This window comes from Pongo pygmaeus, chromosome 19, assembly GCF_028885625.2.
Source record: "Pongo pygmaeus isolate AG05252 chromosome 19, NHGRI_mPonPyg2-v2.0_pri, whole genome shotgun sequence".
In the NCBI taxonomy this organism is placed as follows: Eukaryota; Metazoa; Chordata; class Mammalia; order Primates; family Hominidae; genus Pongo; species Pongo pygmaeus.
The window spans coordinates 19,931,522-19,954,771 of record NC_072392.2 but is presented as its reverse complement, the minus strand read 5'-3'; the positions used below and the strand labels follow the sequence as shown (position 1 = coordinate 19,954,771).

General features: G+C 48.9%; 1 protein-coding gene across 1 annotated transcript; it reads right to left on the bottom strand.

The window, feature by feature from the left end:
* Positions 1 to 17,589: 17,589 nt before the first annotated feature.
* LOC129016789 (uncharacterized) lies at positions 17,590 to 22,573 on the bottom strand. The gene is made up of 5 exons (XM_054456512.1): positions 22,438 to 22,573; positions 20,151 to 20,265; positions 19,344 to 19,387; positions 18,775 to 18,960; positions 17,590 to 18,230 (listed from the first exon to the last, which is right to left on the bottom strand). Exons 1-5 carry the CDS (start codon positions 22,571 to 22,573, stop codon positions 17,590 to 17,592), a joined length of 1,122 nt encoding a protein of 373 aa, XP_054312487.1.
* Positions 22,574 to 23,250: the final 677 nt, after the last annotated feature.

The following is a 23,250-nucleotide window of genomic DNA, read 5'->3' as shown; positions in this document are numbered from 1 at the left end:
GCTCCAGCAAACCTCCCCTCTCAGCCTCTCAAGTAGCTGGGAATACAGGTGGTGCCACCATGCCTGGACAATTTTTGTAATTTTTTGTAGAGATGAGGTTTCACCATGTTGCCTAGGTTGGTCTGGAACACCTGGGCTCAGGTGATCCTCCCATCTCGGCCTCCCAAAGTGCTGGGAATATAGGCATGAGCCACCATGCCCAGCCAAAAGGTTGAAACACTTTCTAAATTTGGAAACAAAGTGCATAGCATTTAAATAACTATTCCTTAAAATTTGGAAGACATGTTAACAGCATGGGCCTGTATTTTTAGATTAGTACATGTAGATATTTTCAATTTCTTCTAAAGTTAAAAAAATAAATATTTTGTATTCAGAGAATTCTTGATAACAGAAGGTAAATATGTAATTTTTCACTTAAAAGAAATGTGGTTACTTTGAAAAGGAATTTGGTTACTGTAAGTTAGATACATTTCTGTTTAAAAAATAATTTTAAAAAAATAGTGCTCAAAAAGCGGTGGTCATGGCATTTATTCCAGAGAGAGGAACTTTATCCTGTTCTGCCTATAACACAAAAGTATATGGATCAAGATTATTCTACAGGGACATAGATTAAACGATAGTATAAAATTTTATTTTTAAAATGAAGATAGGCCGGGTGCGGTGGCTCACGCCTGTAATCCTAGTACTTTGGGAGGCCGAGGCAGATGGATCACCTGAGGTCGGGAGTTTGAGACCAGCCTGACCAACATGGAGAAACCCCGTCTCTACTAAAAATATAAAATTAGCCGGGCATGGTGGCACATGCCTGTAATCCCAGCTACTCGGGAGGCTGAGGCAGGAGAATCGCTTGAACCCAGAAGGCGGAGGTTGCAGTGAGCCACTGTGGCACCATTGTACTCCAGCCTGGGCAACAAAAGTGAAACTCCGTCTGAAAAAAAAAAAAAATGAAGATAACTTTTTGATACATGTATTAAATGTAAGCGAATAGCAAACAGCATAAAAAATGAACTTTTGGGGGGATATTATGGGATACAAACAAGTACCGAGAACAGTATGAGGAATAAAATTCTCATCCTGGCTTGGTGTGGATGTGAGGTTCTCAGAACCTCACAGTCTGAGAACAGCCCCAGTATGTGGTGGTGTTAGGGCCCCTCTGTATAAAAACTGTTCTCATTTACTAAGAATTGAAGTCTCAGTAAAAAAAGAAAATGCTACCAACCTCAACACAAAATGATTGGTTCATCATTAGATATAACCTGTGACTTTAAAACATGTACAATTGTGTTATCATTCTATAAGGTTTATCATTTGTTAAATTTAAAACTAGAATAATTTCAAACTTGCAGTGAAATAAGTCCCTTAGAGAACTAAATTTCAAAATGTGACCCCCTATCTATCTATATCTCTATCATCTGTATCTGTGTTAGGCCATTTTTTGTATTGCAAAAGCAAAAGCATCCTTCTAGGCCTTCTAAATTTTAAAGGATCACACAAATATTGACACAATGGTGATAGACAAAGATAGACGTTAATATTATTTGGAAAACAGTTTCATTTATAGTATTATGAGAAAATTCTTAGAATTAGACTAGAGAAATATGAAGTCACCTAGGGACTGATTGTACACACAGTGCTTTTCACTGAGGAAGCCATCTCATAATTTCTGTTGTATATTTTTACTACAATGATAAATTATTGGTTTCGAGTTTTGATGTGTTCATTAAATATAGGTTAATGTTACTGTGTTTTGCCAGGTTATATAAATTGTTTCCATTTTACATTTGTTTTGTTTCTCACTTTTATTGTTCTAATAGGAATTTATTTTAGGCAAACACAAACATCTCATTATAGAAATTTTGACATGTCCCAGGTTTTCTTGTTTTTGTTTTTGTTTTTTTGAGACGGAGTTTCGCTTTTGTCCCCCAGGCTAGAGTGCAATGGCGTAATCTTGGCTCACTGCAACCTCCAACTCCCAGGTTCAAGCCATTCTCCTGCCTCGGCCTCCTGAATAGCTGGGATTACAGAAGTGAGCCACCGTGCCCGGCCGACATGTCCCAGGTTTATCTGATCTACCAAAAATACACATAAAGTCAGAGGAAAGAAAATGTGCAATTGATGTCACACATCAGGGATACCAGCAAAGGTCACAGTGACATATTTTACCTCCAATTTGTGAGCAAAGGTGCCAGTAAATTCTGATAGGAGGCAGCAATACTTTCTCTAAATTCCTATTAAAAATCCTTAAGTTCTTTTAAAAGCTGGGAAGTGGCACGGTTGGGGGGATGTGTAATACAAAACCGTAACTCATGAAAATTAGCTATAAATCTAGGCTATGAGAGGAGCAGCAAGAGTAGATGTAGCTTTTCTTAAAGCTGTACTTGAAAATTATTTCATCATCATTTATAGATCCTTTAACATAATATTTCATTAGCATATATCCTAATAAAGGGCAGAAGTACAGTCAAAATAATTTTTATATAAGGTAACGTATGTTAATACATATGGTTTTTTCTTGTCTCAGCCTGTCTCAGAATCGTGAAATAGGTAAGTGAATGATAGAAATAGTCTCATCGTTAAAAATGAGAATGATTATCCCCTTAAAAGGTAGAATATTACCTTAATTTTAGTTTCAAAGGAAAAGATAATATATCCATATCCACCTGAATTTTACTTTGAAGAGTAGGGACCAATATGTCTCCACACATATTTTATTAATCATGGGTGTTTTGCCAGACTGATGGGATGCATCTGGTAAATTCACTGTGAGTGTGTGTGTGTGTGTGTCACTGATTTACCACATGTAATGATTAAATGGTACATTTAATTACATTATTTATGGTATTTAAAGAGAAAGTACTACTAAGGTAATTATTGACTTTCCTAATATCAGACCACTTATGCTCAGAGCAGGACACCGAACTTACAGAATAACACCTATTTTGTAACCCAGTATTTCCTTCTCAAATTTTGAATAACAATTTGAATAACTTAAATGGTATTTTAAATCCTATCATTTTAATGTAACCCTTTAATAATCAAAAAGGTAATGATAGGCCAGGCATGGTTGCTCACACCTATAAACCCAGCACTTTGGGAGGCCAAGGTGGGCAGATCACCTGAGGTCATGAGTGTGAGACCAACCTGGCCAACATGGCAAAACCCTGTCTCTATTGAAAATACAAAAATTAGGCGTGGTGGTGGGCGTCTGTAATCCCAGCTACTTGGGAGGCTGAGGCAGGAGAATCGCTTGAACCCAGCAAGTGGAGGTTGCAATGAGCTGAGATCGTGCCAATGCACTCCAACCAGGTGACAGGGTGAGACGGTGTCTCAAAAAAAAAAAAAAAGTGATAATATAAATATTTTGTATGATTTAAAATACTTCTTTTAAAATTTCAGTAACTTTTTCTAGCATGGTTTCACCTCTAAGTTCATGTTCTTAACCACCTTATTATCCTGACTTTATGCTTTATAAAACATGATACGGTATGATGTATGCATTACTTCAGTTGCCTAATTTAAAATTATAGAGGGCAGGGGACGGTGGCTCACATTTTTAATCCCGGCCTTTTTGGAGGCCAAGGTGGGCAGATCTCTTGAGCTCAGGAATTGGAGATCAGCCTGGACACCATGGTGAAATCCTGTCTCCATAAAACAATATAAAAATTAGCCAGGCTTGGTGGCACCCACTTGTAGTCCCAGCTACTTGGAGGCTGAGGTGGGAGTATCACTGGAACCTGAAAGGTTGAGGCTGCAGTGAGCCCTGGTAGCACCAATGCACTCCAGCCTGGGTGCCAGAGTGGGAACCTGTCTCAAAAAAATAAAATAATATGAAGTAGGTCTTCCTAGTGTTATCATTTTAAAGATAATAAAATCAACATATAGCGTTTATATTAAAAACACAAGATTATGTAATCCCAGCTACTCGGGAGGCTGAGGCAGGAGAATGACTTGAACCCGGGAGGCAGAGGTTGCAGTGAACCAAGATCATGCCATTGCACTCCAGCCTGGGTGACAGAGCCAGACTCTGTCAAAAAAAAAAAAAAAAAAGAAAAACACCAGATTATTTATTGAACCACATGAAAGAGTTCAAGGAAAACTGCTAAGTTACTGATTTTGTCACTAGTTTTCTTTTCTCTTTACTTTTTTATTTTTGAGACAGAATCTCACTCTGTCATCCAGGCTGGAGTGCAGTGGCGTGATCTTGGCTCACTGCAACCTCTGCCTCCCAGGTTCAAGGGATTCTCCTGCCTCAGCCTCCAGAGTAGCTGTAATTACAGGTGGATACCATCATGCCCGGCTAGTTTTTGTATTTTTAGTAAAAACGGAGTTTCACCATGTTGGTCAGGTGGGTCTCAAACTCCTGACCTCATTATCCAACCCCCTCAGCCTCCCAAAGGGCTGGGATTACAGCCACCGGGCCTGGCCTGTCACTAGTTTTCTATAATTTTTGGCATACGATCTACCTTGACTTATGTTAGGGTAAAAAAATCAGTGATAACTCAAAAGTGTAGAGAGATGAAGTAGCAGGCTGCATGCTTTGACATTAAGAAGAATGGGGTTAAGTGTGAGGCTTCTGTGAATTGTCTAATGTATCTAGATACCAGTGGTAATGACCTAGAGGCATGGTATCCAATAGCCACACATGGCTACTACATTTAAATTTAAATTAATTACAATAATGTAAAAATTTGGTTAGTCACACTATCTACCTTTCAAGTTCTCAAAAGCCACATGTGGGTAGTGGTTAGCATATTTCGTAGCATAGACAGAAAACATTTCCAGCATCAGAAAAAGTGTCGGAGAATGCTTGTCTGGACACTTAAGCACACACAGAAGTGTCAAATTGGGTTAAAATGCTATCAAAAGCTAATGCTCAGACTTGCCGTTAGACAAATACACATTATCAATGCCCTGCTGATATGAGAACTGAGAATAAAATGTGTGTTCTGGGTAGACTGTAATTAAACAATTGAATACCTGACTACAAACATTTAAATCTAAGTTCATATATTTGGTGATTTGGACCTGGAATGTGTCCTTAGTTTGGTTGAAGATGGAAAACATTCTTCTCTTTCTGACCTACTTATTAAACATGTTTGAATGATAGCATTACATATATTATGCAAAATCTTTCTCAAATATCACAAGATATATATAGTCTAGGAAGCAACTACTATACGACTTTATTAGCATTTTCACTGCTTAATAAATGCATTTTGTATTGAAAACTTAATAAGTACCCAAAAGATAATTAGGATATTCCTCCAAAATATTATAAATAATAAAATTAAACAACTATGGAAATGGAAAGAAAGGGTCAGCAGTGTGTGTTATGGCATAAACATTTGTTTCCCCCAGAATTTATGTGCTGAAGATCTAACTCTCAGTGTGATAGGATTTGGAAATAGGGCCTTTGAAGGTAATTAGGTTTACATGAGGTCATGAGAGTGGGGTCCTTATGCTGGAATTAATGCCCTTATAAGAAGAGGCCAGAAAGCCTGTTCAAGAACCAAATCAGCCATTGTCTTTGTCATAGACTTCCCAGCCTCCAGGGCTGTGAAAAATAAATGTCTCTTGTTGAAAGCACCCAGTTTATAGTATTTTGTTATAACAGCCTGAGGAGACTAATACAGCATGTAAATATTACATAATGACAACAGAATAAACAATGTGGCTAAAAAACAACAAAAGAATCTGGGACCATTATATCCTAAAGTCTGTTACAGCTAAATAAAAAAAATTAAAAAATTACAAATGCACTTTCATTATGTCAAAAGCAGGCAGAAAAAAATAACAATTATCTAAGAGTGCTTGTGTCCAAGCACAGAGTATAAAAATATCTGCACAATATATCATTAAATCTTCATAACGAAGCAGTTTTATGCTCATCTGTCATAAATGAATAAATTATAAACAATTGAAGCTTAGGGAAAACTATCAGCATACTAGTTAATAATTAGAGGGTCTAGAATCAGGAAAATAAACTTAAGTACGGTATAAGTGACTAAAGTATATTTAATTTAAAAATACATTAAAATACTGAAGACAGAATGTTGCTCCGTAAGCTTGTAACGCACCAATAATCAATTTATATAAATTATTCCCAATATTAATGAACATGGAGAAATCAGTGAATAACACATTGAAAAATGAATGCCTAGGAGATGAAGTAAAACTTTGGTCTTTTTGGAATATTTAATAACTTCCTACTTTAAACTAATGATGAAAAAATGAACACAATTCCAAATATGACAAACGAAAAGAGACAAAGAGATATACGAGACATTTTTTAATTCACAAAATGGTACCTGTTAACTCTAAGTTGGAAAACACGGATCACTAAGTGATTTTGTGAAACAAACAACAAAATCATTAACACAGAAGTTATACCAAAAATGCAAAGGAGTCTTCCCACCTCCGCACAAAACAACAAAAGCACAAAAGTTGTTAGGCTGAGACATTTCAAAGTAAATTATTTTATTACCTCAAGAAAAAGATCATATAAAAGCTATTTATTATTTATCAGTTCCAGGAAAGTTTCCAAAATGTTTAATCAAGTCAGCATAGAAATGATACCAAAATCTAGGAGAAAACGCGTAATAAAATAAAATGCTGCAAAACACAGTTCATCCTCCGTTATATCAGTAAAATACCCTAAATAACATTCTTGCCAATACAATGCAAAAACAGAGACAGAGTAAGAAAGGACACCGAGCAGGAGCCCACGAGGTTCACAGTAAGAAAACAAGTTGGCTGAGCAGCCGGACAGAAAGCAGCCCCGGGATTCTGCCACGTGACGTGCGGTGGACCCAGCCGCAGGGACCGGGCACGCTGCCCGCCCTTAAGCCTTTCAGCCCCTCAGCCCCTCACCCGCGTAAGCCCCTCATCCACTTCAGCCCCCTAGTCCCTCAGCCGCGTCAGCCGCCCTATCCCCTCGGCCCCTCAAGCCCCTCACCAGCCTCAGCCCCTCAGCCGCCTCAGCCCCTCAGCCCCTCAGCCCCTCACCAGCCTCAGCCCCTCAGCCGCCTCAGCCTCTCAGCCGCCTCAGCCGCCTCAGCCCCCTCAGCCCCTCAGACGCCTCAGCCGCCTCAGCCGCCTCACCCTCCTCAGCCCCTCAGCCGCCTCGGCCCCTCAGCCTCCTCAGCCGCCTCAGCCCCTCAGCCGCCTTAGACCCTCAGCCCCTCAGCCCCTCAGCCCCTCAGCCTCCTCAGCCGCCTCAGCCGCCTCAGCCCCTCAGCCGCCTCAGCCTCTCAGCCGCCCGCGCCGCCGCTAGCTCACCCGCCCGGCTGCCTTAGGGGTTGGCGCTGCCCAGCGGGCTCCAGCGCAGCCTCCTGCCGGTCTTCCCACCGGCGGCTCCCGCCGCTGGCTCCTGGCCGCCGGCTACTACCCTCGCTCCGTGGGCAGGGCCAGTCCGGGGGAGCGGACCCCGAGAGGCGCGGCGGGTTGGCAGGCGGTGTCCAAAAGCCTCTGAAAGCCGCAGCCGGGCGCGAGTCGCTGACCGACCGGGAGGCCCTGATCTGTCCCAGCCAAGGCCTCCTGGCGCCATCACTCACGAGGAGTCCTGGGCGGGGGCATCGCTCCCTCCACGCTGTCGCGGGCTTCTGCCAGGCGGTGATCCGCGTCCAACGCCACCAAAGGGCAGCTTGTCCCCGAGAGTGGGGGAAAATGCATCCTTCACGGGGATCTGAAAACTCCAGGTCCTCCTGCTAGGAGCCCACGGCCTCAGATGGGGCCCAGGATGCGCCCGCGCTGGGGAAGCGCCCCCTGCACCTGAGCCCGAAATTGTCCCCAACAAACCCCACACCCGCAGGGCTGACGTTTGGGCTCCGGGGTGCGGTGTCCATGAAATGGGCACCGCGTGCTTTCCAGGCAAAAGACACGAAGTCTGGAGTTTATGAAATTATTGAAGGAAAGCCGCGCCAGTGCCAAGAGATCGTGGCCCAGAGCTGGCAGAACTGATCAGACCAATGCTGAGCGAAAGGCCTGAGGAAGACCATCTGGAGGAGCATCCCGAGGGCCTTCCCCAAAGCACCAGATCGCCTTCCTTTCCGAGGCCACAAAGGCGAGAACCTCCAGAAATAGCATGAAACACGGTGACTTGGTGACTCCCAAGCCTGCTGCCACCGTGGTTTCCGGCAAGGCAGAATCAAGGCATGAAGTAATCCACCCCAACCACGCTCCTCTGAGGGCTGAACAAGACATGGATAGTGGGTGAAGGCAAGTGTTTGTCCCAGGAGAGACCCAGGATGGTTGCTCCCTTGAAGTCACCTGCCAGTCTGAAGGCCCAGGTGACTTGAGCAATACCAAGAACTGGCCACGGTCACTAGGGTAAATATCGGCATCTTACCTGCAGAAGGGAGGGATGCAGCGAGCCAGGGCAGAGGATGCAGTGAGCTGAGATCGCACCACTGCACTCCAGCCTGGGCACAAGAGCGAGACTGAGTCTCAAAAAAAAGAAAACGAAAGAAAAAGAAAAGAGGAAGAAAGCAAATTTATTGTTTTCAGTGGTTTGAAATAACAAAAGCTGATTGCCAAATACAGTATGTGAAATAACTCCTGCTTAAATTGTTTAAGAAAGAAATGATATAGGGCAAACACAATAAATTAGTCTTGTGTGACATTTTTTGAGTACTTGAAAATTCTTCTATTTAAAAAAGGAAATTTTAAAAAGGAAAAGGAGTTTTGATTCATCTTGTCCAGCATTTAAAACACGAGCATGGCAGACATGGTCCTGAAGCCTCTTCCCAGTGAGGGTCTTCAGTGGCATTTACCGCAGTTGTGAGCTGATGCTGTGTCTCTCCTGGGCCTGGGTAACTTCAGGGACCTCCACTGACAGCTTCTCCTCTCCTCAGGCTTCTAGAAAAGTAACAGCCAACCAGGGAAATAGATTTATCATTTTAAACAATCTTGACAAATCGTAGAAATTTTATTGGTACTACTCACAGCTCTAGGTTTTTGAGCATTTTTTTTCCATGGAGATTAGATGATAAACATTGCGTCTGTGCTTCTACATGTGTTCATGACCCAATTGGCCTCTTTGATACTCAAGTAGTAACACTATTCTGAAGAAGTGAAACTGTTGAAATATATTATAAATACATATATTCTTATCTATAATTTATTAACATACACGTTCAACAATCTGAAATCTTTAAATTTTGGCAAACTTCAATGCTGACCGGTATAATATTCAATGAAATAGCTTCTTTAATTTTTAATCACTTTAATTTTTAATCACTTTCAATTTATGGCTCATTTGTTAATTTTTATGTTTTCATGCTCTTTTAGTATGTGAACATATAGTACATTCTTTTTCCTGTTTTGAGACAGAGTTTCGCTTTTGTTGCACAGGCTGGAGTGCAATGGCACAATCTTGGCTCACTGCAAACTCCGCCTCCCGGGTTCAAGCAATTCTCTTGCCTCAGCCTCCCGAGTAGCTGGGATTACAGGCATGTGCCACCACACCCAGCTAATTTTGTATTTTTAGTAGAGACAGGGTTTCTCCATGTTGGTCAGGCTGGTCTCGAACTCCCGAACTCAGGTGATCCGCCCAATGTGGAAAGTGGGGGAGGGGTGTTGCGGGGTCCTGCCCATGTCCCCTGCCTGTCCACACAGCATGTCCAGCACACACCCACGTGTGCTCAGCACCTACCCTGAGGACCGGCAGACCCATTTGACTTTCTTAGAATAGAGGAGGGAGAGGAGGAAAAAGACGTGCAGGAGGAAGGCCAGGTAGGAGGGCTGATGGGGCCATGTCACTCCCCACCATTGACTGCCCCAGAGGGTGACTCCAGAGGGGACCTGGTGCTGGAGCCCACCTGGGGGTGGCAGGTCCCGGTGTTTTTTTGTGAGTTCCTTCATAGAGGTTTGAAGGATCCTGAGGACTGTGTTGTCCTCCAGGGCCCAGCTCTGAGAGAGTCGCTCCTGAAACTCCCAGATGATGCTCCAGGAAAGCTTCATGAGGTGCTGTAGGGACAAAGAGCCTCATGAAGCGCTCTAGGGACAAAGTATCAGGCCAGGAGGGTTCCCTGGGAGAGGTCAGTGCCTGCACCCCATTTCCACCAGGCCCCACCTCCCACTGGGTGGTGCCTGGTCCTTTTTGGCCACCCCGGGGTCCAGCTGTGCACAGGAGGCTACAGTTGGGGAAGGCAGGGCAGGGAAGTGCTCACCACACTCCTGACTTTCATCTGGGTCATGTGGGGGGAGGACTCAGTGTCATCATGCCTTGCCCAGCCCACCAGGCCAGATCCCCCCAACCTGGATGGAGCAGGCAGCGTAAGGACACTTCCCTCAGGCCAGCCGGGGTCTGTCCCACGTGTTCCCCCAAGCACCCTCGGGCACACGGGACTTACTCCTGTGTATTTTGAATGATGCATGCACCATGGCCGTCAGTACCCACTCGCCCTCCAAGATGAGCACATCCCACAGTCTCAGGGTGAGTCCGAAAGATTTCTGTGGGGACAGCAAGTGTAGGAGAACCTGGCCTTTCCAAGCTGGGGCCAGTGGCCTGAGCAGGGCCCACTGGGGTTTCACTCCCCTGGAGTGCTGGGGACCCCTCTCCATGGGATGAGACCCCCCATAAGACTGAGTCAGACAAGGTCCTGTAGCTCCTTGTGAGGGACTCATCTCAACTGCGCTGGGGCTTCTGGAAAGAGGACTTCCTGAGGACTTGGGGCTTCCCTGGGCCCTCCCAAGTTGGGTCCTGCCCCAGTCTGCCCACGAGGCTGGGCCTGAGCCCTGGCTTCTGCCATGGGATGCCCCCTCTTGAGCAGAGCCTGGCTTGTGAGCCCTGCAGGGACTTGCCTGTGCCTCCTGCGGGCTGGGGGTGAGCCAAGTCCTCCTGGGGGAGCTGCAGCCCTGAGCTGAGGGAACCACGCACTGTGGGACAGGAGGGTCCCTGGGCTGGGGTCTCCCTGTGCCTCCTTACCCCATCAAGGAAACACCAGAGGAGCCTCGTCAGCATGGAACCCTCAATGCACAGCCCTTCCTTGCACTGAAGGGAGGAGCAGAGGTGCTCAGAGCCCCCTGGGCTGCCCTGAAATCCTCCCACTTCCAGGTCCCTCTGCAGACCCTTCCTCAAGGGCACAACCCACGACGGTGGCCAGGGCTCCAACACCCGCCCCATGCATGGACGCCCGGTGGACACACTTCTTTTAGCCCTGCTCAGCTGCAGCTCCGCCCTGGTCCCAGCGCCTCTGCCTCCACCAGGGCAGGAAAAGGAAACCCAATGCTGAATCCATGGGGAATCCTCATCCCAGGTCAGGCCGTGGCTGGGAATCAGCCTCTTGCCAGCCCCATGAGGGACTCGAGCCTCCCCTGACCTTTGGGGCCCAGGGCGTCTGGTTAGGAGCTGAGGGTGTCATCCACTCACCACGTGTCTCATGATCTTTGGGAAGGACTTGTGCAGCACCTGCTCCTGGTGCGATAGGAGCCTCTCGAGCCGGGCAGTATTTGGGCTGTAGAATACTGAGAAGCCCCAGACCCATCACCCCATCAGACCCCACTCCCAAAATGTGGAGGCATCAGCTGGAAGAGCTGGGCAGGGTGGGGAACCCTGGACCCCGAGGCCTCCTTCCCTCCCATCTGGTGACCCCAGCATGCAGCCTCAGCCCTGGGGAGGAGGGCCTGGCTTGAGGCGCTGCCTAGTGGCATCCTGGGTCCAGGTGCCAGGAGGGCAACCTGCCTTTGACACCACGAGGCAAGCACCAGTGGGGAGAACAGGGTGGGAGCTGGGGGCTATGTGGCTATCTCTTGGATGTGGGGGTCATGCTGGGGGACATGGGATGGGCAGACACTGCCATCTAGGCTTTGTTGGCCCATCTGTAGGGAGGGAGGGTGGCTGGGATCACAGCCAGCTGGGAGGCAGGAGGAGACTCAGGGAGGTGAGTGGCACCTGCACAAAGTCGGGGCTGGCTTCGGGCGACAGAGGGCAGCCGGGGGAAGGTATCCATGCCCTCTGATGTTAGGGATGAAAGGCGTCTGACTTGAGGTGAGGGGATCCCTGTCCAGATGCAGGCTGCTGTGGGACCCTCAGCAGGTACATCTGGAGGCTTACAAATAAGCTGGGATACAAGGAAGGCGCCTTGCCTGGAAGTCGGGATCACCGGTCAGGGTGGCCGTCCCCTGACATGACTGTGTAACACCCCAGGGGCAGCTGTCCACCTATCCTGCAGGGAGTGCCTCTCACCGGCCAGCAGCTGGGTCAGTGCCCAGAAAGTATCTTCCTGCGGCAGATACAGGAGGAGGACGGCGGTGATGCGGCTCAGGTCCCTGTGGTAGCCCACCTCCTGCAAGAGCCAGAGTCACCGTGGAAGGATGTCACCTGGGAGGGCTGAGGCCACCTGGGAGGACTTATGTCACCAGAGATGGCAGAGGTCCTTCGGGACACCTGTCTCAGGCCCCACGGGATTTGAAGTGCAGCCTCTGCACCCCTCCCCTGGCACTGGGCATGAGGACTGAGCAGGTCACGCACAACTCAGTTGACAAGGAGCATGGGGGGACTCCTGCAGCAAGTGTCCAAGCTCACATGGCCCAAAAGGGCACAGTCAGGGATTGTTCACACCCCCTCCCCTGGGCCAGGCTGGGGAGGCCACTGTGCCAGGCCTGGGGCAGCACCTGTGAACTGCACCCGCCACAAGGGCAGGCGGCGGGGCGCTGACCACCACACAAAAGGTCCTGCAACAGCCCAAGGGCTGCCTGCCGGACACAGGGGGCGGCTGGGTCCTCCATGTGGGCAGCTCATGCAGTCAGCTCAGCACTCTCCCTGCCTGGAATGGTCTGGAAAGTGGAGGCCAAGCAGGAGCAGCCACCTGGGTGACCCCCCTCACTATCTGCTATGCTCCAATGGGGTTTGTGCAAAGGGGAAACTGGATCCTTGACAAGTTTCCAGTGAAGAAGAGACTCCCCCAGGATGCAAACTCATTTCATGACAAAAGCCTGGCCCATCAGGCACCTCAGCAACTTTTCAAACCTGTCTCCTACGAGGACCATCCTGCGTAGGACCCTGCCAAGCTCCTAGGCCCTGGGGCAACACCGGGAGTGGAAGGTCATTTCTTCATCTGAGACGTGGTGTTTGGGTCCATGTGACACCAGGAGTCTGGGTTTCAACCCTTTTCTGCCAGCAGCGAGCTGGAGTCCTGCCTACTACGTGCTATTGGGTCATGAACACTGAATTTTCAAGAAGTGCCGATACTCCTGAGAGACACCCATGCCTGTGAATACGGTCACATGGCCCAGGAATATCGCTGCCCGGGAATACTCACAGGGTTATATGTAGAGGAGGCCATGAGGATGTCACATAATTCCTGCTGCCTAGAAAAAAGGGAAAAGAGGGTTTTCTTTGTTTTATGCAGATGCTGTTAGTTTCATTTTGTCTACAAACCCGGACAAGGTACACAATTCCGGGTTCAGATCATCCGCCAAATAAGCAGTGAGCTCTTCAGGACACCTGAGTTTTTAGGTGTTTTTTCAGTAAAATCCACGTTTCTTGCAATGCAAATATCACAGGTGTAAAGTTGGATTAGTGATCATTTTCACTCTGGTTAATTTTTTCTTCCCCTCTTTCTCGGTTTGCACACATGGAAGTCCAGTCTTTGGGATGTGCAGTTCCACGGTTCTGAACCAATGTGCAGAGCCTCCCATCCATGGCTGCAGCCCTTCCCAGGGCAGCTCCTTCATCGTCCAAGTCCCCAGCGTGTCCCCTTTGCAGCCGACATCTCCCAGCTCCGTCAGCGCCTGGCCATCCTGACTTGTTCTCTGTCTCTGTGGTTTGCCCTTTCCCAGAATGGCCGATGAATTGGAATCCCACAGTGGTAGCCTGAGGGGTCTGGCATCATTCCCTCAGCAATATGCACCTGAGATCCACCCATGTTCCTGCGGGCATCAAGGGTTCATTCCTTTTCCTCACTAAGTCATTTCTGTCTGAAGAGTGGAACCCCCTTCCTCCTAAGTACCTGTGTTGAAGATCATCTTGGTAGCCTCCGGGTATGATTGACAATCAAGTGGTGAATGTGGCATGTGGCTTTTACTTGGACATCAGTTTTCAAATCAGTGTGGTCAATATCTGTGACACTTTGGGGGTGTGTGGTACAAGGCCACTGAGCTTTGTGAGCCATGGCCCATTTGACCTCCAAAGTGGCTGTGCCCTGTCACATGCCCAACAGCCATGGATGAGAGTTTCCGGGGCCCTGCATCCTCCCTAGTATTTTTGACTGTCAGTGTTGCCTGGCAGGTCTCCCATGCCCTGCCATCCTGCCACTTTCCCATGGGTCCCTACCCCGGGTAGTTGTGGGTCAGGAGAGCACTTTTCACCATCTGCATGATATTTTTTTTCTGCCTTCTGTCCTCTTGGGAGCCGCCTGGGTTCTAGCTCCACATGTTCCAGCCTGGCCCAGGGCTTAGAGCCGGGGTGGTGCTCAGTCTATGGTGCCGGCTGCTCCCTGGGCCAGGAGAGCCCTTGGTGCTCTGTCACCCCTCCTGGGTGACCCTGGCCTCTGCCCTGGGGACACCCTCATTCCTCTGGATTGCCCCCATCTTCCCTGGGACCCCTGCAGCCCCCTAGGCCTTACTTGACTCCGAATATTTGTATGAACATCAGGTGGTTCTGTAGGGTGTGGCTGACATCTAGCTGGATGTGGTGGCTGATCCTGGAGGACCTCTTGCCCTTCTCCTTCATGACCTGTAGGGCAGGGCCAAGAGGAGGAAGCAGCCTCAGAACAGACAAAAGATTCCCTGCCCCTAACAGCAGTCATCCCAAGTCAGTACTTCTGGAAGGAAGGGAGGAAGGTTTCCTTCTGCAGAAAGCTCCTTTTTGCCTTGTTTCTGAAGCCAGGGAGGGTCAGCAGGCCCTAGTGCACCTGCAGTACCTGAGTTGCCATCTATGTCTAGGATGTGCATCTGACCACAGCCCCCACCCCCAACCCGGGCTTGACATTCCTTCCAGCTGGAGTCCTGGGCTCCTGATACAGCCTGCTTGTTTGTCCTGCCCTGGCTGAGTGTGGGAGGGTCTTACCTTATATTTTCCTGGGTTCTGGGACTTGACTTTGTCAATATCTAGCAGGAGTGACCACACCCAGCCCCACACTGCCAGGGGAATGCCTTTATACACTCTTTGAGACAGCCACAGACAGAAGAACACTCCAGTGAGACAGGACACAGGGTGACCCCGTGGAGGAAAGGTGGCAGACAGGCCTGCTATCCTATGATGAGGACAGGGTGCCACCCACCCACTGAGAGGCAGACAGTGCCAGGTCTGCCATGGGCGCCTGTCCCCTGGCTCTGCAGAGAGCAGTCACAGGGTCCACTCCCTCCCCATGTTACCTTCTTGCTGCTTCTATATTTTGTCCAGTCTGCAAACATCTTTAGCCACTTGTTGGTATGTTTACTTTCCTTACGTCTTTGCTGTCAAATGAGCCATGATGGAATTAGCGGAGGTACCAGGCCCCTGGCAGTGGCCCGTGGATGCTGGGTCCAGGGCTTGAGGCCCTAAAGGGACCCAACCTGAAGGAGCCAGGAAAGGGCAGACTCCAGGGACTGAGACCCTCTGAAAGAACTGGAGCTGGTGGTCTGGACTGGTGATGCCAGGGCACACTGTCCTCAGGCCACAGATGCCCCGAGTTTTGGTCAGGTCTCAGCCTTCAGCTGGGGACTTGGTACAATCAGGCAGTGGACTCTGAGCCAGGATTGCAGTGCTTGGTTTGGGTTTTGGTCAAGCCCTCATGAGAACAGAGTCCAGCAGGAAAGGCTGCCCCTCCCAGTGACAGCCGTGGCCCACTTACCACCTGCTGGGCCCACTGGCCACCCCCTCTGCCTCACCAACCACCCCTGATTCCTGGTCCCTGGACTGGCCTCCCACGCAGCAGGCACAGGCTCTTACCTTCACCTCCAGGGCACTGACCGGGTGCAGTTCAGTCTCACTGTAAGGCAACCCAGGCAGAGCTTAGGACCTGCCCAAGCCAGGAGCCATCCCCCTCCCTGAGAGGGCCCCAGGGAAGGACTACCTTATCCCCATCCACCCTAAGTCTCAGCCTGGGACAAGGCACAGAGAGGGAAGGCAAGGGCCTCCCTGCGGACCTGACACCCATGAGGCACTGGGACCCTGGAGAAGAGGGAGCTCCAGGCTGGCCTGGAAGGGGCGACTCAGGGCCCATGGGGTGCCTCAGGCTGCACAGTGGGGCTGCTCCTCTAGGGCTGGAGGTGACACCCTCTGTGGATGTTGAGAAAATCCAGTCCTGAGACAGCATGGGTGCTGCCCAGGGTGGGTAGCTCAGCCCTGACTGACAGCATTGCCTTGGGAGTGACGACATCACCCACCAGAGTCCAGGGAGCCTGGCCTGAGGGCTGCCCAGTGCCCTGAGGACACACCTGGCGCCCATCCCACCCGATATTCCCCATGGGCTTTGCAAGGTGTGATCTCCCAGCGTGCACCTGCCTCTGCCTGCGCCCTGGCCGCTGACCCTTCCTATTCCCCACCTTCCCCCATCCTGCCTGGCCCAGACTCCCTCTGGCCACCTGGCCCTTCTTTGGCCCTTTTCCTGTCAGAGCCTAAGAATGAGCCCTCCCTCCCTGATCCGTCCACACCCCTGCCTTGGCCACTTTCTCACGGGGCTGCCCAGTGCTGCTGGGGAGAAGCCTGGGGTGACAAGGGTGACCAAGGGCCCTGCAGGCAGTGGGGATGCCCCTACCACCCCACCTCCAGCCTCGGCCAGCTCTCAGGGCAGTCAGCCTTTAGCCCTCAGCCTCCTCCCAGCCACTGCAAAAACCAGGACATGGGGTGCCTGACTGTCCTCCCCCTACTGTCCTACCTGCCCCGACTCCACCTCCCCCATCCACCCTCTGTGGTGCTGACTGAGCCAGTGGGAAGCAGAGTCTCTGGAGGGCCATGCAGAGCCTTGGGGACTGACCAAGTGCCCCCACTGAGGGGTCCCGCCTGGGCCACAGTTCCCTGCCTACCCCATCTCCCATGGGATTCATTGGGGGCTGTAGGTATGCAAGATAATTTTGGGGGGTGCAGGGTGAAGAATTTCAGTGTACATTATCATGTATTATCTTACTGTGTAAATGCTTCTAAGAATAGTTAAGCAACTTAAGGTTTGCATGCTATTCAAAATATAGCTTTAAATGCTAATAAAAAATGGATGCAAATGAAAAGTCTCTCTTGCTGTGGTCCAGGGAATCTCGATCTTTCTTTCAGAGAGACTTGCAGCTTTGAGTTGGAGCTGCCCTCTCCTTCCTGTCCACTGCACACCCCCACAACACACACACATGCACACACACACACATGCACACACACATGCACACACACATGCAGACACACACATATGCACACACACATGCATACACACATGCACACACACATGCATACACACACGTGCATGCACACACCTGCACATACACACACACTGTGCTTCATGCCCTCACTAAGGAGGCATAGAAGGGAATGTGTGTCTATAAGGAAATGAAGACGGCTCAAGCACCTGGTTCCCTGGGTGTTTGCACAGGCGCCCTCCCTGCAGACTGCTCTTTGGTCTCTTTCTCCCTCTTAGTGAAAGAGAGAAGCAGAGCCCTAGAGGGTACCCAGCTGCTTAGGGCTCAACCCAAGGTCACAAGCTTCCTCAGGAGCTTGGTGAGATGGGGGCACCACAGGTCCTCCCAAAACGAGGGGGCAGCATTTGGTGGAGCCTTGAGCCCAGGAAGGTGATAGGCAGGACATCTTGGTTCATTAGACACAACTACAATGCAGTGAGGAAGGGCAGCTGCCAAAGGCTTTATTCTCCAGGAGGAGGGGCTCTCAGGGGCTGTGAGCAGGAGGCACAAGGACTTTATTGCACATGTGTTTAGGTGATGATGACCTACAGCTGCACTCGGAACTGGGACCCAGAAAGCCATGACCTCCTGCTCTGTCTCTCTCTTCCTCTCTGCCTCCTCTGTTTCTCTCCTCTTCTCTCCTTTCCTCTCTGTCTCTCTCCATCTCTTTCCCTCCTCCTGTTCCTCCTTGCCCCTGTTCAGGCACCTGGGACCCTCTCCTGGGTGCATCCGCACACAATGCCAAGGCCACCATCTATCAGGGCACCTCACAGGGTGCCTCCACCTTCCATCACCCACGGGGTTGAGGGTCCCAGGTATGACCGCACTCTCCTGGGTGGGGGTCCTGTGATCGGGGAAGCAGAAGCTGCAGGTCTCCACTGGCTCAGGAGATGTGCCCACAGGGCTGCTGGCTTCCACCTCGTGATCTGCAGAGGCGAGAGTGGAGGGTGTGGGCCAGGCCTGGCCCTGCACCGGGGTAGGGGTGATGATGTGGGCAGCTATACCCTCCCCTGACCCAGGAACTAAGGGCAATCAGCAGGCTATGATCACCAGGGGGACCAGGGGACCCAGGTGGGTGTCAGTGTCCCTCACTTGCTGACCAGAACCTGTGCTGGGGCAGGGGTAGGCAGGCAAATCTTGGCTCTCACTTCTGTCCAGGCCCAAGCCTGCCATGCCCGCCAAAGGGACACCTCCTCCAGGGCTTAGCCCTGATGTCCCTGAATCCTGAGAACCCCCGGCCCAGGCAAGCCCGAAGCCCAGCACCCCACACCCACCCTTCCCAGGTGCCGCTCTCCTAGGTATCTGCCTGCCAGGATGTCTTAATCTGATTTTATCAAGCTACAGTGAATAACAGGGATGAGCCCCAGGCCTCTCCACCTAGAAGCAGGGGCAGTGACAGGACTGAGGGATGGCCGGAGGCTTGTCACCCAAGCAGCAAGAAGGGCGAGGACCCCAGTTTCATGCACTCACCCTGGGAAGACTTGGCCGAACTTTGACAGGGCCTTGAGCAGGGCTGGCAGGAGCAGGGATCCCCCCTCTTCTTGAGGAAGCAGGCCATTGCCACTAGGAAGCAGCAGAAGATGGCACACAGGCAGAGCCCCAGTATACTGTAGACCAGGGCCAGCTGATCCGCACTCAGCTTCAGCCCCAGGAGAGCTGCAAGACAGCATGAGACCCCTCTCTGCAGTGCCTCCTCCTCTTCCCCTCATTAGGCTCAAGCAATCCACATGCCCCCAACCCACCCTGCTGTGAGCCTGTCTGGCTCCTGGAGAGGCTGGGCTCCTTTCCTGACCCTGAGGCTGGCTGGCATGCTCTCTGGATCCTGGAGGAAGTTGATCCACACCCCATCCTGGTGGCAACTTCCCAGGGCCTCGAAGCTGGACAACGTGAGCTGGTCCAGGATTAATAGGTCCAGGATTAATCTGTTACAAATCTGATGAATCTCTCACTGGCCGTGGATTTCAAACTCACATTGGAAACAGAAGGCTCACATTGCTATTGCCAGAGAGTGAACTTGTTCCATGATGGGGGTCACCCACGCTTGCAGCAGATGCTTCCGATCTGAGCACTGGAGATACAGACCCTAGAAAGACAGAGAGATTTCCTGCATGGAGCTTACTGTCTGGGGGAGCCGACCACCTCACCATCCCAAGCAGAAACAGACCGTCACAGTGCAACAATAGCCTGCAGGAGGGGTGCATAGAACCCTGGCAGCTCATGCTGGAGAAGGTGCTCTAGTCTGGGAAAAGGCTTCTCAGAGAAAGGGGTCTGTTTTATTTTTACTTTTTCATCGTAGGGAGAGTGCACAGTTTAAGTGTTCAGCTTGATGAACTTTTACCCACGGGTGCACTCAGGCTCAGCCCCCAGACCAAGCTGCACAAGACCAAGTTCATGACCAGCCCCTAAAGGGCTCTTTTGTTCCCTCCCATCTAATATTTCCCTCCAGAAGTAACCACTCTTCTTAGCCCTTTGCTGTAGATTAATTCTGCTTCTTTTTGCCTTCTATAGATGCATGCAGAAGGTGCTCTTTTGAGTCCAGCTTCTTCACTCAACAATGACATCTGTGAGATCCTCTTATATTGTTGCATGTGGTCATAGGTCATTCTTTTTCATTGCTGTATAGTATTTCATTGCATGAATACACTGTCATTTGTTGATGTTTTCTGTTTATGGATATTTAGGTTGTGCTAGACAGTGATAGTTTTGACTGAGTAGAAGTTACCTTGCTATGCAGCGGCAGAGACGATAGGGAGGAACACTTGAGAAGGCAGGAACAACATGCACAAAGGTCTTTGGCAGGAGGGAGCCTGCCTGGGGCCCTGAAGGCTGGTATGGCTTCCTGGTACCCCGCTTCTAGGCCACTGTGTTCTGAGTGCCTGCTGCCCTGGCCTGGTGTGTGGCCCTCCACACCCATTCCCACCTCCTCCTCCTGTGCCTTCGTGACCTGCAGGGGCTGGGAAGCTGAAGGGGAGTGATGTAGCCACAGAAGAAACATGTGGAACCATGGCAGCTGGAGGCAGTGAGAAATGGAATCCCCCTAGGCCCTTTGCAGGAAGCGCGGCCCTGCCAACACCTTGATTGCAGATTTCTCACCTCTAGAACTGTGAGAAAAATAATTTCTATTGTTTTAAGCCACCAAGGCTTTGGTCAATTTTCACAGATCCACAGGAAACTCATATGTGTCTCACACATTAGTAAGCAGCATGGTATTCTGGATCTACTGGAACAGTCTTGCAGTGAGTTCAGGCAAGAATTACTAAAGGCAATTGGTGAAATTTAACATCTTTCCAGCCTGCTGGCCAAGGTGAGGAGAGACAGCTTTTTACTGGTATTTGCCCATCCTTGTTCACATTTCTGCCCTTAACCTCTAAAGTCACAGAGCACAGAGAAGGATTTGCTTAGTCTATTCCACTCATGAAGCCAGCATTCCAGCTTGAAGGCCTGTTAGATTGCAGACAGATTGGCAGTGGGATACAAAAAGGAAACACCCAAATTTCTGATGGTAGACAGTTCGAAGTGTAGTTGGGATGTGGAGAATCAAAGCAGAGAGTACAATGCACTGATAAAGAATATCAGCTGGGCACAGTGGCTCACACCTGTAATCCTGGGACTTTGGGAGGTCAAGGTGGGCAGATCACCTGAAGTCAGGAGTTTGAGACCAGCCTGGCCAACAATGGCAAAAACCCATCTTTACTAAAAATACAAAAATTATCTGGGAGTGGTGGCGGTTGCCTGTAATCCCAGCTACTTGGGAGGCTGAGGCAGGAGAATTGGTTGAACCTGGGAGGCAGAGGTTGCAGTGAGCTGAGAAGATCGTGCCAGTGCACTTCAGCCTAGGCGACACAATGAGAAAAAGAAAAAGAGAGAGAGAGAGAAAGAGAGAAAAGAAAGAAAGAAACAAAAAGGAAGGAAGGAAGGAAGGAAGGAAGGAAAGAAAGAAAGAATATCACAGAGTTATGCCCAGACTCTAGTCTACTGCAAAGCAGAACACCTAGTATAATACGGGGCTGAGTAGCACAGGAGGGCTTCCTGGAAGAAGTGGCACCTGAGTTGAGTTCTGAAGATTGAGTGGGAGTTTGCCAGGTCTATTGGCATGCTTTTAGCTGCTAGTAACAGACAATTAAAATCACTCCCAATTTTACCTCCAAAACATTGCCACTATTTTGGAGTTTTCTTCCAGATATATGTGTGCATATGTGTATCTCATAAGTTTAAAAAGTTTTAGAATAGGCCGGGTGCAGTGGCTCATGCCTGTAATCCCAGCACTTTGGGAGGCAATGGAGGTTGGATCACCTGAGGTCAGGAGTTCGAGACCAGCCTGACCAACATGGTGAAACCCCGTGTCTACTAAAAATGCAAAAATTAGCTGGGCGTGGTGGTGGGCACCTGTAATCTCAGCTGCTCAGGAGACTGAGGCAGGAGAATTGCTGGAAACTGGGAGGTGGAGGTTACAGTGAGCTGAGATCACTCCATTGCACTCCAGCCCAGGCGACAACAGTGAGACTGCATCTCAAAAAAAAAAAAAAAAAAAAAAAAAGAATAATCTTGTACATGTTATTAACTTTCATTTTGCATTTAACTTTTTAAAAATGATTAAACTTTTCTCAGCATATTCTCATCATTAAATATTATTTAAAACATGATTTTAAGGTTAGATAGTATTTTATCATACAAATAATTCATATTTACTAGTCCCCTGTTGTTGAACATATATGTATTATTGAACCTTTATGTTCTTTCCAGTCTTTCAATATTGTAAATACTTTTTTCATCTGTCTTATTACTTATTTAGTAAAAATTCCTAGATGTTGAATTACTGAGTCAGAGCATAAACATTTTAAAGGCTTCTAATATATCCAGCCAGATTGCCCTTCAGAAATATTAAACCAATTTGTTCCAGCAGTCTTGAGAACACGCACTTCCCTGAGCTCTTGCCAACACTTGATATTACATTGTTATTGCCTTCCAATCTGTTAATCATTTCTTTTTCCTTCTTTTTACCCTTTTTGCTTGGAAATATCTTCCTTAGCCCAAGATCAAATAAATGATAACTTTTCTCATTTAAAAATTAATCAGTCTAGAATTTTGGTTTTTGATATAAGAATCATGATGATTGTATGATATTCTGCTCACCAACCAGAGCAGTGCTGGAGAGGTGCAGAGATGGCCTCCTGTTTCCTGTTTCCTCCAAGTTCTGGGTCTGTGATTTAGGGATCTGCTGCTGAGAGAGGTTCAAAACATCTTCCCACCTTATTTCAAGGACTGTCATTGTTTCAAGAAGCAAATTATACCATCAGCTCCAGGAAGATTTTTCTCCATTGCTTCATCTGTCTTAAGATCAGTCCATTGCAACCTGATTCTGCATTCTGCCATCTGATGGGCTTCATGGTGGGTCATGTGAGGAGTTTCTATCTTTGTCTGTGTTCTAAATTTGCAGATATTTTATTTAAAGTATAGAAGTAGTTTTAATAGAAGTTACTAGCCAGGCTCTGCATTAGGTTTTAATATCTTGTAGAATAAGATTACTTTCTCTTTTTTTGCTTTAAGATTCCTCATTACTCTTTTTTTATTTTTGAGATGGGGTCTCGCTCTGTTGCCCAAGCTGGAGTGCAGTGGCACCATCTCAGCCCACTGCAAGCTCTGCCTCCCGGGTTCACGCCATTCTCCTGCCTCAGCTTCCCGAGTAGCTGGGACTACAGGCGCCCGCGACCACGCCCGGCTAATTTTTTGTATTTTTAGTAGAGATGGGGTTTCACCATTTTAGCCAGGCTGGTCTTGATCTCCTGATCTTGTCATCCGCCCACCTCGGCTTCCCAAAGTGCTGGGATTACAGGCGTGAGCCACTGCACCTGGCCTAGATTCCTCATTATTCTTTTGCATAATGTTTAATCTCCCAAGTGGCCCTTTTTGAAGTTCTTCCCCAGTCCCTCATCTGACTCTTTTATT

What these genes read in the sequence shown, in the direction of transcription:
- LOC129016789 (XM_054456512.1), bottom strand. Translation starts at nt 22,573, where the DNA reads ATGACAGTCCTTGAAATAAGGTGGGAAGATGTTTTGAACCTCTCTCAG. An exon ending in CACAGTGGCCTAGAAGCGGG is followed by an intron (nt 19,388 to 20,150) that starts GTACCAGGAAGC and finishes CTGTCTTTCTAG; the next exon opens with GGTCTGTATCTCCAGTGCTC. An exon ending in CGGAAGCATCTGCTGCAAGC is followed by an intron (nt 18,961 to 19,343) that starts GTGGGTGACCCC and finishes GCTGTCTTGCAG; the next exon opens with CTCTCCTGGGGCTGAAGCTG.